Here is a 16,967-nt window from a genome sequence, read left to right as displayed (position 1 = left end):
ACCTCAGCCCCATTTATTGTGCTACTACCACGGAGATAACCATAAAAACTCATGCTCCTGTCGCACTTGTTAATTCTTTTGCAACTTATTGGGCATGGCCACTGAAAGTTGTTCCAATCAAATAAAAAAGGCTACTGAAAGTTGCCCTTTCACTAATTTTGTACCAAGACAAAACCGAATGTACTTATAAACACATAGAAACTAACATAAAAAGGTCATAAAGAACACGAATGAAGCACTTGTACTAACTATAAGTCCTAAACCTCTAGATCCATACTGTTAAGGCACAACAAACTCGACTCAGAGATAAATGTAAAGACCACTTACACAATAAACATGCCTGAGCACCCATAAAAACGCAAAAACCCGAAATAGAAGTATACTGTACTTGTACCAGATATGGCATCAACCCAAAATTCAATAACTCGTTCAAAATTTGATCATCAGCTGAGTTATATCATTGAAGGTCTTTGCACGAGCTAAACAGGAGAGTTCAAATACAACGGAAAGTAATTGTACTAAAAAGCACTAATCTTGTTTCAGGGCATATGCGAGGCCAGCTTGAACCACTTCGATTTCCTATGAGCATAGTTACGTTTTGTGTGACGGAGAGCATAGTTCGCCTTTCCAATTTTTTTCCGAAGCAGATATAATGGAATTCGTTTGGCTTTTTTCTTTCGTAAAACTCTCATGTCGCAGTCTTTGATGAGGTGAACAACTGATTAAAAAAATAGACAGTTAGTGAAAATACCTTTTTAAGTAATAAGCCTTTGGTCCTGCTAGTACTGTATTAAAAACCTAAGGAAGATAAAACCAGTTTACCTTGAACCATATTTCCAGTGTTGTGATCCTTTTTACTTGATTCGCTTATCGCCTTTAATATCAAATCCGCATAATAATCAGTGTCCTTATTCCCTTTCTTGATAATATGAGCCTGCTTCTCAAGTACTTCCAGCGCGTACTTACTACCTGATCCGTGGCTATGGTAAACAAGGATTTCTTGGACTTCTTGTTTGTCGGCAGAATATAGTGTTAATGGAACGGACTGGTCATCAATGCTTGAGTAACCTCCGAAGATAATACTGCAGCTTTCTTTTTGGATATCGAAATCTTCGGGAACTCCTTTCCAAGAAATATTTTCAGGTAGCTTAAAATTCTCGTCATTCAGGAAGTTCTTTGCAGAATTTGCACAGTCCAAAGGAATATACCCCGTTCTTGACAGAGACACCTGAAGAGAGAATAAAATAGTCAAAAACATCTGAAATGGATACTGTGCAAATCAAAGAAAAACTTAGAGGTATAAAAGGAGAAAGAAAGTTTGTTGAAGGAAAGAACAGTAATAGAAGAAAAATGGTTGAAAATGATTTTGGATGTTCAGACAAGAAAAGTGAAGGATATTGTTGAAGAAAAAAATGGAGTTGGAGGAATAATTGAATGTTTGCAGGAAAGTATAAAACAGCTGAGGTGCTGGTTGATAGTGTAAAGTGTCTGTTGTGTAACTGGTCTAGTAGCTCTAAGGCCTTAAAGGACATTTCTTTAAGCATGGTTTTATGTAACTGGAACGCTGTGGTGGGCAGTATGTAGTGTCACTAGCTTTTTGCTTGTGTCTTGTGATCAGATGATCCAGTTTCTTTGTTGTTAGTCTGTTTTTCTCAATGAATTCAGACGCGAAAAGTTTTTCTACTGAAAAGAATGAAGTTCGCATTCTCTTTTGGAATGTTTATTACCTCTTTCTGCAAGTCGCTGATAATTGGTATAATCCAACCAGAGCATCCAGCTACAGTTGCAACAATATGCTTTCCAATTTTATATATCTTTGTTACGCCTTTGGATAATGGTGCTTCAAGTATTCCGTTTGCCCGATTTCTTCTCTTTTCCTCAGCTGTTAATATTGGCATATGGCGGCCATCAGCCCCTAAAAGAACCTCTCTTTTATTTTTTAAACCAACAGTGGTTGTTCCTCGGCATAACTGATAAACCTAAAAAGAATTCCACACTGAAATCTAAGTATCGAGCTATATGATTAATGAATAAAATTGTACAAACTTGTGCAGTAGTAAAATAAAACATAGAGAAAGCACAAACCTGCAAATTTCCAACAACTTCCTCTCCAATGAAAACAGGATCTTTCATGTCAAATTTTTTGTACATTGAAATAGGAATATCTCGAACCTCCAACCTGAGATAGGTCCATTTTTTGAAACCCTTAATCTCCAAGCAGGGACAATCATCTGATCTCATTATAATAATAGTAGGTAGAGGTCTGGAATAATCAGTTGATCTTGTAACATAAGCTACAGGAAACTCACAAACACCAAACACATGTACCTGGAGCACAACATCTCAAGTCAGGCGTCTCTAATTATGAAAAATGATAGACAAAAACGCATGTCTAGCATTTCGTGCACAAATAAAATATTCTAATATATGAGAGACCAACAATAAATAGCTAAAGGAGGTACCTTAGCTGCTTTGTTCATATCAAAGCCTTGGAGATGACCGTAGATATTTATGTCTACATGTTCATTATCTTCATGCAAGCGTGTAGCAATTTGATTCACCATCACATAAGGATGTGCCACACGCCATGACAAGGGAAGCATTTTTAAACCCAACATATGTTCTGCCAGCTCTTTTATTTCACTCATTTTGTACCTGTCAAATCATACAAAGAACCGACATAAACTCTCCTTGAATTCACTATAGTGAATCTTTACAATACAGGGGCAAAGATTATCACTAAATGTTACGGATAATCATTAAAGGAACTTACAGCTCATGATCGAGACCAGAAAAGTAAAATCGTTCTGCTTCATCCATAGCTGTGGTACGGATTCTGTAATCCCTGAGATGCTTTTCGGTTTTCCTTAGTTCTTCTTCATCTTTGATCTCATCAAGATGTGTAAGAAGACTCGTAACCCACAAAATGTCATGATATCTTAAAATGTCAAGAAACTTAACTGTCTCCTGAAATCAACAAAAGCAATTTCCAGCAAATAGATCCTTAGAAACAAGCTTCTTTCAAAATCGCCGTACTTATAGAGATATAAATCTAAGAAGTTAAGATATTTTATCTGCAAAACGAACTTACTTTACTTTTGAATACAATAAAGGACTGAAACTTATAGAAATGTGTGTTGAGTCAGATTCTGGTACTAGGTTTCAGACATGGTGAGTTAAGAATAAGTTTTGTCACACATGCAGATATGGTGACATACTTACTAGTGTCAATAATCCTGTGTTTCTACGATAATCAGCAATTTCAGTCTCTAAAGTGCATCTGTGTAAGGTTACATACAAGATATCAACACTAGATAATATATTACAGACACTATAACTGTAATTCCAAGAGCACACAAGCAGTACACAGAGCAATGCAATTATTAATCCTGTGTATGGACTGAAGTTTGTGCCAGTGCTAGACTCAGTTGTGCTTTGTCTGTGTGAATTTTGACACGGCAAGAAGGATTTAGGCAGTGGGGTATTATATAAAGGTTAACTGAAACGTTTGAGGAGTTTGAGGTAGAAAATCTAAAACACAAGCATGAAACATCAAGCTTGTGTAGCGCAGATGAAATGTGCAGCAAACCAAAATCAGGGATAAATGCGAAGGTTAATCAAAGAACATATTATCTAATTAAGATGCCCAAGGAGTGTCTGAAATAGCTAAACAACCTCCTAAACCATCAAAATGGATTGATATTGTATCAAATACATAATGGAACTTGAGAAATTAGTGATAACCCTAGAAACCACCTATATGTTAGGCATGCAAAATGCAATTAAATGTGTGTTTGATGTAAAACCGAAACCAGTGTTAGCTTCGTTAATGCTTTCAAATATTACATATTGCATAAATGCTACAGAAACTAAACCCTGACTACACACGCAGAACAGGAGAAGGGAAAGATATTACAAGAGAACCATGACAGTTCATAACATATATACGTAGGTAATAAAAGAGTTGGTCATGATCTACCATTCTACCTCTAAGCTGAAGAAAAGCCCAGGGGGTAAAAGCATCAAATACAACCTAGATTTCTAAACATTTTGAAGAGCTGTCAGACATTTTGTTCTCAAATCATTTTTAGTGTGACACATACGAAAATCATCTTCCCAATTCACCTCTTTGAACCCATGACTTGCATCAATCAGAAGTAGAACTCCATCGGCATGGTCTACAGCATCATTCATGCCCTTAACATCATATGGGCACTCCTCAAACTGCAAACGTCGTTGCTTACCTAATTCAATTGCGAAGGGGCCTTGGTCATCAGTTAAATGCTGATCCGTAAGATATTTAATTAGTGATTTAATCAACAAGGACTTTCCAACCTACAAAGACCAAAAATTACATTACCTTAGAACATTAAAATTACTAGTCTGACACTTACTCTAAACAATACATCAATCCAAAAAATGAAAAGGGGTTTTCTTACTTTCGGAGGTCCTTGCACAAGGATGATAAGTGGAGCTGGTTCTTCCTCCATACCCTTGCGAAATTTTATGAAACTAAATTTAATATTGCACTAGCATAAAAGATTTTGTGGTCTTAGAAACACCAGCGATAGTCATAAATACAGTAACAACAAGGGATAATGCAGACTAAACACAACAATCAAAGAAATGAAAGCAGGTCTCATATTACTTTCAAAGCAATTAATGATGCAGACTAAACATGATGATATGATCCAAGATCTCAACAGACGAGCAAGGCCTAGCACCACTAGATAACAATCTCAACAAGCATAATGCTACAGTGAGAACTTTTAAAGCTTTCAAGGGATCGCCACACTAACAATAACATTAACGAGTAAGTTAGATAATATTTTCGTTGAGAACAGACAAAAAAAAAAACAACAAACAAACAAACAAACAAACATTCACAATAACAATGAACAAAACAACCCTAAGATTTTTAAGTCCACGTAATAAACAAAACAAAGTAACAAGAATTTTTTTTTTTAAAAACCCACTATTAAAAAACCAAAAAAAGATCTCATATGTCTCCAAGGCCGAACCCTAAGATTTAAACACAACTTTCTTACACTTACCCCAACTGAAGATGAATCTTGCAATAAAAATCTTTTAGACCGATTAAAAGAAACGGAGAAAGGAGAAAGAGGAAGGATTAGAAGAACGGAGAAAGAGAAAGAAATGGAGAAAGGAGAGAGACAGACAGAGAGAGAAAAGAAAAAAGAAACAATGGAAGAAAGAATATAAAAAGAGAGAAAGAAATACCGAGAGTCTTTTTCAAAATAAAAAACAATTCTAATCACTGGTTTTTGGCGGGATATTATTTTACTGACTATACTGTCCCTTACTAAATTATACAATTACAATAATTTGTATTAAGAGCTTAATAAATGCCAATTAAAAGTAAGGGTATTACAGAGAAACACTTACTGGTCTGCATCTAATCATTTATAATTAATTAGTAATGTATAATTAAGTATATCTAAACGGATTAACCAACCACCAAGTCATTTTTAATTAGGACTACTTTCCCGGACGTTCTATTCACCTCGCCAGTTGGTATATAGTGTACAGGAGCACAACTGTTATTTTGAACTTGTTTGGAAAGAAAATTTGTTTTAGAAAGATGAAAATGAACAACCTGACAAATCTTCAAAAAATACTAATAAAACCAAGCAAAATAGAGTTTTAAATCAAATTACAAATAGGCTATGTGGAGGAATCAAACATGAATATGACTGTGACGCACGTCTATCTGATATAAAGTAATACTAATGAAGTTGATCGGTGTTTGATATCGATGTCCATAATTTAACACCCAACATCTTAATTTTTACATACTACACAAACTAGAAAATCAAATCAACATCCTGATTCAGTCACGAGTCTTAAGTCACCATGAATATCAATGTGGACGGTAACCTCTAACTAGGTTATAAGACAGCTTTAGGGGTTTAGCTTTGTCTAAGAAGGCTTTGATTTCCTTCAAGAGATTAGACCAACATATTGCAGCCACGAGATGCAAGGGCAAACGATTTTCCCAAAGTTATACACACCTTCTGATGACCAGCACCATGCCAGCTGGAGAATCAGATTCAGGGAAACCCCAATTCCACTTGCAGGTTGGAGATAGAGCAATAATCCAAATTGCTGAAGCCATCTTGCAATATAGGTGTAGAGAAGCGTTTTTCCGCATATGTGGCATCTGTTTGGGATTAGAAGCCCTCTCCAATCTTGAAACAGATGTTCTTATATATATGCCAAACTTAGTTTGTCATAAAAAAAAAATCTCGTTTAGATATGCCAAATTAAATGAGAAGGAATATCTCTGAGAAGGTGAGTTGGGTAACGTGTATTCTTATTTTTCTGAAGAAGTAAAGGGTCATCTTTTTTACCTAGAGATCTTGGAGACCCTACAACTTGTAATAAGATCATAAGTAGCTGTGACTCCCTCGGTTGTCTGTTAAGATGTTAGGTTCATGCATTTTCTGTAAGCAAATAAAATCCGACATACAACTATTGTAAAAACCACAAATTATGTACATATCCAGCACTAACTCCTTAAAGAGGACCTCCATGTAGCCAATTGTTGATAAAACCAGGGGATATGAAAATGACCAAGTTAGAAATGCGGGACTTCCCAATATCAGACACAGTTCACAGAGCCAACACCAACAGACATCAACAAAACAGAAGTGATTAAAAAGGGGAGCATAAATAGTTCAAAATAAAGGGAGGGTGGACCATAACTTCGTTCTGACATCATTTAAATGCAATGTTTGGGTGATTCAATTTTGCTTGGAAACAACAGCAGAGTCAAAAGATGGATGAATGTTAATTTGCCTCTTCAACTAGTTCATGGTAATCTGTTTCTTACTACTAGTTTGACCATGCAAGTACTAGACATGTAAGATATAATCATTTTGTTTAATGATAGCATATTCTTCATCTAAGCTCTGTGCTGTGCTGCACAGAAGTAAGAAAACTTGCATGAGCTATTTCTCCTTTATTACAAATTGGATGGCTAGCCACTTACCTACGAGCTGTGAATCAGCCAGAAAAGCGTATCACAAGGATAAAGCATCTCTGACAGATTTGCCGCAGAAAAGATTCAGATTCCCCCTCCTCACAGATGACAACACCACGCCATTGTTCAAGCATCTGCTCCCTCTGAGCAGGGTCATCCTGGAGTTTGAACAAAAAAAGAAGTCAACGGTGGACACATGAAAATTTGTAGGCCGTAAACTAAAAACCAACCGAGTTAAGGTTAAGGATATAATCAAGATATCAAAGTCAACTTTGATGCAGCTTTCTGCAAGTTTAATAATCAAGCTGGTCTTGGTCTAATAAGTCGTGATTTTTCAGGTGCAAGCCATGGAGCTAGGGGACAATGCACAAGAGCTCTAGACCCAGAGCACGCTGAAGCATTGGCCGCCTATGAATCAACTAAATGGGCAAAGGAGAAAGGAATTACACACATTCACTTGGAGGGAGACAGCCAAAGAGTAGTGAATGCAATCAATGGGATTAAGGGAGCAGTAAAGTGGACCAATGCAGGCATAATAGGAGACTCTATTTATCTTCTTAATAGTTTTACCACATGGAAGTGTAGTTTTGTCCATCGTGAAGGAAATAATGTCGCAGACAATATAGCGAAAAAAGCTTTTTCTTTTTCTAGTACCCAAGAATGGCAACTTTATCTGCCATCTTGGCTTATGACTGCTATTGCAGTTGATGAAACTCGATTAGCATCTCATGCTTAATTCAATAAAATTATTTTTCGTATTAAAAAAAAAGGTTAAGGATATATGACCTTTTCAGTAAATCCTTGACAACAGGAACAATACGGTACATGGTCATATGATTCCTGGACTGCGTCGGTTAAACAGGCAAGGGCATGTGCAAGAAAACAACGTTGCTCTTACGAATCCCGTCCTTAAAAGTGCAAATAGCATCTCCTCTCCTTCTGCAGCTTGCCCAATAACAATTAGACTTAGAAACACAGAAAAAAAAAAACACGAATTTTGATGCCCCTGGCCTGGTACAATAAAGAGTTCAACACAAGCGTGTATACGATTTGGACATTCACATGGAGAAACAGTTCCTACCTTCTATGACACAACAGACACTTGCGAAAACATCCAATATGAATGACCACAGAAGTTACTTTCTTTCATGCAGTAATCTGCTGTTCTATCATCTGGAGAGCTGTAAGACAAGTCAAAGAGTAAATAAAAAGAGAGGACTTTGTTTCTACAGTTGTCGCAATCTGAACTGGATTTCAATCGTAATCTGAACTGGTGCACCTACAAACCTAGAATTTTCATATCTGGTGTAAGCTTGATGAAAGCAGTCCTCTATGAGATTCTGTAAGGAGTTCTTTCCTGCTTGGTTTTCTTAATAAGCTGTGCCACATGGTTAGTATCAAAGACCGACAGCCTTTGGTTTTAATTTAAAAGTCTTCCTGATTCAAATGCTAACCAATCTGCAAATAAGAAAATACACAGATATGAGCAAATCAACAACAATCGAGGAGCAACTTTACGTTTTGTTCTTACATTGAATTATTGTCGGATAATACGTGAAGATAACGAATATAAAATTAAATGTCATATGAAGAGCTACATAATATAAAAACATCGAAAGCTTAATTAGTTTGAAATAATGAAGGTGAATATGTCATGATCATCATCGTGATACCTCTTTCCTCTATACAGTATATGGATAATCAATATCCTCTAAAGAAGACGAAATGGACATTTTCACTTACCTACAGAAAATAGAAGTACCTAACAGACTGGAGAAGAGGTTGTTGCTTATATATTGCCGCAACAGCTGATAGTGAAATTAAAATCTGCATTTTTCACAGGAGCCTGCAAAACCTTCTCACAAAAATTTGGAGATTGAGAACATCACATCTTGCAAAGAGTTCATTTTCTTTGCGGCATGGTTAGAATAAGAACGACAGCCAAACTAACTGAGACAAGAACATTCCACCGTTCCACATAGTACATATACTAACATTAATGGAGCAGTATCTTCTTGACATCACATTATATATAAATTACTGGAGGGTGGCCTATTTAATCAGCACATAATAGATAAGTACATACTTCTTACATTAACCCATAATGTTGTAGATGGCTGAACGCAAAACATAAATAATTACACACTAGAAAACAAACTCTAAATAAAATCATCGTCCTAAAACTAACCGACTTTACGAAGATCTCCTCTCTCAATTGGATCGGCACAAGGAGACAGTTTTTCTTACCCCCCTACATATAGCATAACTCATACGAACTATCGCTGTTCAATGCTAAAGGCTTAGACTCGAACACTTTTCCCTTCTTGATTTTCTTCAACATCTTTTTTCTCTTCCTCTCTTCCTCTTCCTTGGACTCATGTGTATCCTTCCGCTTCATTTGTCTCTGTATAATTGACAGTATATCGAGCTATTAAACGGAGAAACAACATTTCTTTCATTTAAAGTATCCAAGATCTGACATTTGGAGAGAATTTTTGTTATATTTTCGATACCTTCTCATTCTAAAACTTCTAACCCAACTAGCAGTTTGTTTGAAATCAATTCAGGATAACAAGATTACAACGGAACCCACTTTAATAGAAGGGCCACAGGCCCACAAATATGACAAAGCTCTAGGTTACACTTTAATAGATGGAAGAAAGGAGGTACGAATCATCTATCAAGTAATTCTCCGCAATTACTGTATACAGAAATTGAAAGAGCATAACCAGCCAAAATGTTCTTACCTCATGCCAATAAATCAACTCCAGTGGATTTGAACAAGACAAGAAAAAAGGTCCCCCCTCTTTGATGAGCACACGCCGTCGTTGTTTATGAATCTGCCCCCTCTGAGCGCAGTCATCCTGGAATTTTGAACCAAAGAGAAGTCAGCTGTGGACATGCAAATTTGTAGGTCGTAAATTTATACCATCGGAGTTGGGAGATAACCATTTTACGTGGATTCGTCTTAACAGGAACAATAAAGTCATGTGATCCCAGGGTTGCTGTGAATTGGTTGATGAGGTAAGGAACATCAACTGGGGTCAACACTTGAAAGAAAACAACATCGCTCTTACGAATTTTGCGTTTAAATGTGCATCTAACAATCCCCTCTCCATTTACTGCCTGCCCAACAAATATAAGATTAAAAACCAAAGCAAAAGAAAAACTTCACATAAATCATGGAGCTCCTGAAACAAAAAACAAGTTCAAGACAGCTCCTGAAACAAAAAACAAGTTCAACACAAGCGTGTATACAATTTGGATGTTCTCTGGCAGAAACATTTACTCCCGACTCTAACACACCAAACAGCTGTTAAAACACAGAAATGATCCCAACATTTGACTTTCTGTACGAATGAAGAAGAATTCCGGAATTTCATGAAGTCTTAGTATCACAAAAACTAATGAATTGCAATCTATAATGATACCCAGTAGAGAACTTATATAACAACACTCATAAGCAGATAAACAAGAGGACTTTGTTTCTACGATTGTTGCACATACCTCATCAACCTTCCCGCGAATTCCACTCATAGTCCGAATTGGTGTACCCCTAAGCCTACCAGTCCCAACATCTGATGTAAACTGAATAAAAGCAGTGTTCTTGAAGATCTTGCAAGGAGTTCCTTTCCTGGTTGTTTTCTTCACTATCTTTGAGGCATGATTAAAATCAAGAACGACTCCCTTTGCTGTAATCCGAAACTCTTCCTGATTCATAAGCAGACCATTACCGTTAAAAACAATGATATGAGCAAGTCGAGAATAATTAAGCAGCATCATCACATCATTGTATTAAATAATTGGAGTTTGGCCCCTTTAATACAAAATAATAACAGATTCCGTACACTAACCAAAATGTTGTAGATGACTAATGCAAAATAATTCAAGTACGGACCCTTTATTAAAAAAATCATATTTCTGAGCAGGATAATGTCTTCAGAAGTAAAAGGGTTTAGTTTTGTCTGATTTTTGGTCAGATGCTTTCAAGGAATCAAGGGCAAGTGATATGACCATAGACAGATGGTTAATAGTCCTTTAATTTATTGTAGACAGTTGCCCTTTTTTGCCATTACAGAAATTAAACAAGTATCAATAGCACAATAAATCATCCAAGTTCAAGTGGAATACATCAGACCTTATTGTCCGGCACGCTCTGTACAACAGCTACCCTAGTATGAGGGGGTGAAAGAGGTCCCCAAAACATCGCAAGACAGTGCTTATGTTCGGGAGTGTATGTGAGAATTCGATGGTGTCCATTGTTGCTGTTTTCCATGGCATAAATTGGTGTTGTCACGTAACGTCTCCAACCAGCTGAAACAATGATTTGGTCTCCTGTGTTCAACAGCTTCATATGCCATCTATGTCGCTTCAGCTTCACCTAAATAGTACAGCAGATAGTACATGATCTTATAGTCTGTAGAGAGTGTATGTCTTGCTATCAGTATGTTGAACAATAGCAATTTCCAATTTCTAACAAAACTAAAGAGTGAAACTGCTCTGAAATGATGTAATAGACAACACAACATACACTGCAGTAGTGTGATGTAACTTAGAGAAGGCATAATAACCTGCATATATCCAACATTTTCCTCTTCAAGACTGATACCTCCAACGAGAATAGGATGGCAGGGATCAAATTTTCCAACCATCCCAAAAGGAATGTCAAGAACCTCCAGCCTTACATATTCCCCTGTTCTAAAGGCCTCAATCTCCAAACAGGGTAGCTCTGCGAGATCATTTTCCCCTTCTATTTCAGTTGATAAAGGAAAAGGATCAATTGAGCTTGTAACACCAGCTATGCGGAAATCACCAACCCCGGCAATATGCACCTGGAAAAAAAACATCTGAAGTCAGTTTGTTGGATATAAATGCAAGTAAAACTTGTGGCAGAATAAGTGGAAAAAGTAAGTATGCTCAGAATCTCTTGTACACCCCGACTTTTCCACAAGACGCTTCTAAAATATGAATATCTGTCATAAAAGCTTAGCTTGAGGTTTGAATAAATCAAAAAGATGTAATACTTGAAGTGTTCACTAATTCTGTCCCACTACGAATTGTGCATTCAATAGTTCAGGAAGAACCATAATGAATAAGTTAATAAAACGGAAATAAATAAATACTGAAATGAGAAAATCTAACTCAGCATCCAAGAAAAAGAACAAGGTGTACAATCCATTCTAAAGCAGCAAGGTGCAAACAGCTCAGAAGAAAACATGCAGCAAAATAAGTTTTTCGTATTTGTCTATAACCTCTAACCACCCCCACCCGAACGGCAGTTTCCTTGTAATTTCTATTTTCTCACTCATAGGGTTTTAGTTTTTACACGAGCTTTATGTTAAAGCTAACAAAGTTTCTAGATACAACATTAAGAACATATCTATACGACTTCTAAAGTGTGTTACAGAAATCAGATATGCTCTTGACATATGACAAGGTCGCAGTACAAAAACAGGTTTACAAAGCAAAGCCCTCCGAAATATAATGGAATAAAATGCATGTTTGACATTCAGTGCACCTAAGAGCATCTTCAACAGTGGGTGCTAAAAATCCTACGTGGAATTTTTATTTAGATCCTTATTTATGGGGTTATATGTATGTGGTAAAAATGGTAATGCTTTGCTTATGAACTATCTCCAATGGTGGGGGTCATAATTCTAGGATTTGTTATTTTGGATAATGATAAAATTGATTCCCTTTTTCCTATTGGTTTAGAAAATTTTATGTAAAGATAAAAATTTAAAATATAATTAAAAAGATGACATGGAGGTCATTTCCAAGGTCTAGATAAGACTTTCTCTAAGACCTTCGTATTTATTTTGACACCCTTCCTAATTAATAGGACCCACTGTTGGAGATGCATTTTATGTAAATGAAGATCTAAAATCCTACGTGTCATAAAATAATAAAATTTTCACCCTCTATTGGAGATGCTCTAAGAAGAAAATTAAGAACTCGCAGATTCACAGTAACCTAGTAAAAGGAATTACCTTAGCTCCGTTTATTATGTTACCACCTCGAAGATAACCATACAAACGTATGTTTCTATCGCACTCGTTATCCTTCTGCACTCTTTCTAAAGGAGTAGCATCTTCGAAACGATCTACCAGCACATAAGGATGTGCCGCTCGCCATGACGAGGGAAGAAATTCAAAAGTGGACATGACTTCTGCAAGTTGTTGTATTTCACTCATTTTGTACCTGTCAAATCATAATGGATAAGAAACCAAGATGGACTTTCCTCAAATTTACTGTCCCTTTCCCTTTCAGTGAGTCTCTTGAATTTAAAGTAAGGGCAAACATTATCATTAAACGTGATATGATAGGCGCATAAATTATATGAAGTTTCAAACAGGAACTTACAGCTCATCTACAAGTCCAGATAAATAGAATAGTTTTGCTCCTTCAGCTATTTCAGTCCAGAAATTATTCTGGAAGCGCTCTTTGGTTTCTTTTAGTTTTGTTTCATCTTTGAACCCATCGAGATGTGTAAAAACCCCCAAAACCTTTGGAAAGCCGTGAACTCGTAAAAGGTTAAGAAACTCAAATGTTTCCTGAAATCAACAAAAGCAATTCTCAATAAAGTAAATCCTTGGGAATCTGCTTTGAAAACTAAATGCACTTCCAAACAAAAAAAAACATAAAAGGTCGCGGAAAACATGAAGCACCCAAGTCCTAAACTTCTAAATACCCATACCTACTGTAAGGCATAACAAACTCAACTCAGGGAGAAATGCTTACGCCACTTATTCGACTAACATGCCTAAGAAAAAAATACATGGATACTGTAGCATCAAACAAAGATTCAATAACCCTTGGAAACGACTATGGATCTTTTATCTTTATCAAGTCTGCTTTTTGGTTTCACGAAATGAAGTGGGAGGGGTTGGTTATCAATGTAAAGCAGAACTAGAACGTTAAGCCTGGGAAGGTAGACTTATTATAGGTCCCAAAACAAAAACACAGCAAGAAGTAAGGAAGAAGAGATGACATGAGACAGACATGAAATTTCACAGCAGATACGAAGGGAGAATCAAAGACATCCAACCTGCTAACAATCTTCCACTAGGTTAAACAAAAAATCAGGAAGTTTGCATTGGATTGAATTTACATATTCTAAAATGTGATATATGGGAGCATTGGGAGGTGAGCAGACTACATTGGTTTTAACAGTTACCAAATGGTGGAGAACCAAGTAACAAGTATAAGGACAGACAAAGATTTCTACACATGTAGAAAACCCATTCTTGTAACTCACCATTTGAAATCCATAACTTGCATCAATCAGTAACAACGCTACATCGGCATACTTCGCAGCATCAATCATGCCATTAATATCATCCGGGCACTCCACAAACTGTAGCCGTCTTATATTACCTAGAAGGCAGATTTAAATAAAATCAAGTCATCCCATGTATAAAAAAAGTTAAATCAACCTGATAAAAATCAGGTCAAGACTAAAAACATAGACAAATAATGTAACACAAACCTGATGCGAATGTGATGGGCCCTAGAACATCAGTTGCATGTGTCTTGGTAAAATACTTCACCAGAGATTTAACCAACAGGGACTTCCCAACCTACAATAGTAACAATTTTCGATCTTAAATTTGAAAAAATCATCATCAATAGAGTTACACAGAAAAATGTGTTGTAGTTAATTGATGAAAAGGATGAATATGTCTTACACTGGGAGGTCCTTGAATGAGAATAATGTAAGGAGCTTGATCACGGATCCGACGATCAACAATTGGATGATGAATGTTGTCGTCTTTGTATGATATGTCATCATCATCAGGCTTCTCTACTCCTTGATATATTACGTATGCTGGATTATCAGTTTCTATTCTATTTCTCAAATTGTAAGAAGCAATCGACATCTTCACTTGAGAGCAATCGGAAACAGCCTAATCAAATAGGGAAATGACAATTTCGATCACATAAAAAAAAAATGAAAAAAGAAAAAGACTATCAAAATGCAATTAAAACCCAACAGGACTGAAAAGGTGAAGAGCTAACCGACTGGAAAGATTTTCAATCAGATTAGTGATGTGAATTGGACAGCTACGTGCCAGTTTCTTCTCTGTCGCAGGCGATCGCAAACAGGCGATAAAATATACTGGTATAAAGGGTCGATTTTCGGGATAATCAAGGAAGAACCTGAATTGGGAAAGTCTGGTTATATATGGATGGTGTTTCAATTACGTGGCAAGTTTGTGGCCTACTTTAGTTAGGTGAGGCCTACCGAAATTTTATGCCCAAGCCCAACTTGGAAGAGAAGATGTGTCTAAAAGACTAAAACGTCTAAACTGGGTGAGAGACTGAGAGTTATTATGGTAAACAATTTGATTAATAAAATCTGGGATTCCTTGGTCCCAAATTTTGGGTTGCGAAGTTTTCTATTTGACTCTCATTTGCCGCATGGTTGGCCAGATTATCTGCTATTTGATTTCCTTCTCTGTAATTGTGTTGTATAGAAACCTGCGGTATCTGTCTCATCTTGTTTTTTATTTCTTCAATCATCCGTGCGATGTGCCAGGGGGGGTAGTAGGAGATGTGATGAAGCGCAGGAGGTTCTCTGAGTCTGTCTCGAAGATAACTTTTGGCCATTGTCTTTCTGTTGTTGTTCTTGATGCAAGAGAAGAGACCAAGTTTCTACAGTTAAGGCAGTCGTAATTCCTAAGGGTTGAGCTAAAGCTATTACCGTTCGTGCGTCTGAGTCCCTGCAAATGAAAACTGCACCTGCGGGACCCGGATTACTCCTGGCTGCTCCATCAGTGTTAATCTCAATCCAACTCATATCCGGAATGGACCATCCTACCGAGATTGTTGAGATCCTTTTTGTGCTTCCCGATTGGTTGACTATCGGAGAATCTCCAGGAAGTACCGGAGGTAAGGATTGTAATGCTGCAATATATTCTTGTTATTGATTTTGAGCCCAAGCAAATATTTTTACTGTTGTTGTTTTCTTTTGACGGTATATTAGTTCGTTCCTAGCTAACCATAAGGTCCAGAATAGAAAACAGAAAGAGGAGATGACAGATTTTGGTGTTGGTTGTTGTAGGATTTGGGAGATGGTTGTATGAGGCGTTAAAGCAAATGTAGGGATATGATTGGAATTTTTTATGGTTAAGGGTTGAGAAAGTAAGGTGTTCCAAGAAGTGGTTGCCGTTGGACAGTGAATTAGTAGGTGAATAGTTGATTCTGGGTCATTATTGCATCTGAGGCAAATGTCTGAGTTGGTCAAATGAATGTGATGAAGGAGAGCGAAGGTTGGTAGACCTTCATTGATTGCTTTCCACAAGAAAATCTGTATTTTTGGTGGAAACGGTAAGGTCCACAGGAATTTAGTGGGTGGGATGGGGGTATGATTAGGTTGATTATGCATTAGACATTTGTATCCTGATGAAGTAGTGTATTTTCCGAATTTTGAATGTGGCCAGATAATTTTTTCTTGTGGGCTATCTTGGGGTAGGTGGATGTTTATGATTTTTTGGGCTACAAGATTGGGGAGACTGTTTAATTTTTGGTGGTTCCAGTTATGAGAAATTGGATCAATGATATCAGCTACCTTTCGTACCGGGTAGCATTGAATTGGATCTAGGTTTGGGGAATGTAGGATCCAGTTGGCTTCCATTGGTGTTGATAACCCATTTCCACGATGAAATATCAATTGTTGCATGGTAGGTACTATTGATGCCAATTGTCTCCATTGTGGGCTGGAGGAAGATGGTATGGTATCAATGCCTTGTAGAATTGGTTGTTGATCGAAATATTTTTCACTGAAGAGACTTCCACAGATGGAGTTGGGTTGTTCATGTAAATTCCAAATTCTTTTCATGAGAAGAGCTTTGTTATGATCACTGCTTTTCCTTATGCCTAATCCTCCTTCAGATATTGGTTTTGTTACCTTGTCCCAACCAATAGGGTGAAGCTTTTTGACTGACGAATCATGTCCCCAGAA

At 36.9% G+C, this 16,967-nt stretch overlaps 2 protein-coding genes across 3 annotated transcripts; both read right to left on the bottom strand.

Annotated features, from left to right (window-relative positions):
- Positions 1-249: 249 nt before the first annotated feature.
- On the bottom strand, positions 250-8,875 carry LOC113283190 (ribosome biogenesis protein bms1-like). 2 transcript variants are annotated; one of them, XM_026532365.1, is made up of 13 exons: positions 8,747-8,875; positions 8,291-8,461; positions 8,085-8,184; positions 7,790-7,942; positions 7,013-7,161; positions 4,440-4,493; positions 4,126-4,335; positions 2,774-2,967; positions 2,463-2,655; positions 2,086-2,328; positions 1,728-1,979; positions 823-1,228; positions 250-718 (listed from the first exon to the last, which is right to left on the bottom strand). In XM_026532365.1, the coding sequence occupies exons 6-13, from the start codon at positions 4,488-4,490 to the stop codon at positions 540-542; spliced, it is 1,728 nt and encodes a 575-aa protein (XP_026388150.1). In that variant the 5' UTR covers positions 4,491-4,493; positions 7,013-7,161; positions 7,790-7,942; positions 8,085-8,184; positions 8,291-8,461; positions 8,747-8,875; the 3' UTR covers positions 250-539. The 2 variants fall into 2 exon arrangements, with proteins under 2 accessions (XP_026388150.1, XP_026388151.1); XM_026532366.1 differs by lacking the exons at positions 7,013-7,161; positions 7,790-7,942; positions 8,085-8,184; positions 8,291-8,461; positions 8,747-8,875 and adding an exon at positions 5,055-5,420.
- Positions 8,876-9,015: 140 nt separating this feature from the next.
- Positions 9,016-15,161, bottom strand: LOC113283189 (ribosome biogenesis protein BMS1 homolog). Its single transcript, XM_026532363.1, has 12 exons — positions 15,023-15,161; positions 14,692-14,910; positions 14,493-14,583; positions 14,262-14,380; positions 13,367-13,557; positions 12,994-13,204; positions 11,575-11,835; positions 11,142-11,384; positions 10,511-10,714; positions 9,953-10,129; positions 9,751-9,867; positions 9,016-9,407 (listed from the first exon to the last, which is right to left on the bottom strand). Exons 2-12 carry the CDS (start codon positions 14,881-14,883, stop codon positions 9,255-9,257), a joined length of 1,959 nt encoding a protein of 652 aa, XP_026388148.1. The 5' UTR covers positions 14,884-14,910; positions 15,023-15,161; the 3' UTR covers positions 9,016-9,254.
- Positions 15,162-16,967: the final 1,806 nt, after the last annotated feature.

Source organism: Papaver somniferum, chromosome 5 (genome assembly GCF_003573695.1).
Source record: "Papaver somniferum cultivar HN1 chromosome 5, ASM357369v1, whole genome shotgun sequence".
Lineage (NCBI taxonomy): Eukaryota > Viridiplantae > Streptophyta > Magnoliopsida > Ranunculales > Papaveraceae > Papaver > Papaver somniferum.
The sequence above is the reverse complement of the archived record's forward strand: the minus strand, read 5'-3'. Positions and strand labels throughout refer to the sequence as shown.

What these genes read in the sequence shown, in the direction of transcription:
- LOC113283189 (XM_026532363.1), bottom strand. Translation starts at nt 14,883, where the DNA reads ATGTCGATTGCTTCTTACAATTTGAGAAATAGAATAGAAACTGATAAT. An exon ending in TCTGGACTTGTAGATGAGCT is followed by an intron (nt 13,205 to 13,366) that starts GTAAGTTCCTGT and finishes ATGATTTGACAG; the next exon opens with GTACAAAATGAGTGAAATAC. An exon ending in AGAGCGTGCCGGACAATAAG is followed by an intron (nt 10,715 to 11,141) that starts GTCTGATGTATT and finishes CTTATGAATCAG; the next exon opens with GAAGAGTTTCGGATTACAGC.
- LOC113283190 (XM_026532365.1), bottom strand. Translation starts at nt 4,490, where the DNA reads ATGGAGGAAGAACCAGCTCCACTTATCATCCTTGTGCAAGGACCTCCG. An exon ending in TCTGGTCTCGATCATGAGCT is followed by an intron (nt 2,656 to 2,773) that starts GTAAGTTCCTTT and finishes ATGATTTGACAG; the next exon opens with GTACAAAATGAGTGAAATAA. An exon ending in AAGTTGTTGGAAATTTGCAG is followed by an intron (nt 1,980 to 2,085) that starts GTTTGTGCTTTC and finishes AATTCTTTTTAG; the next exon opens with GTTTATCAGTTATGCCGAGG.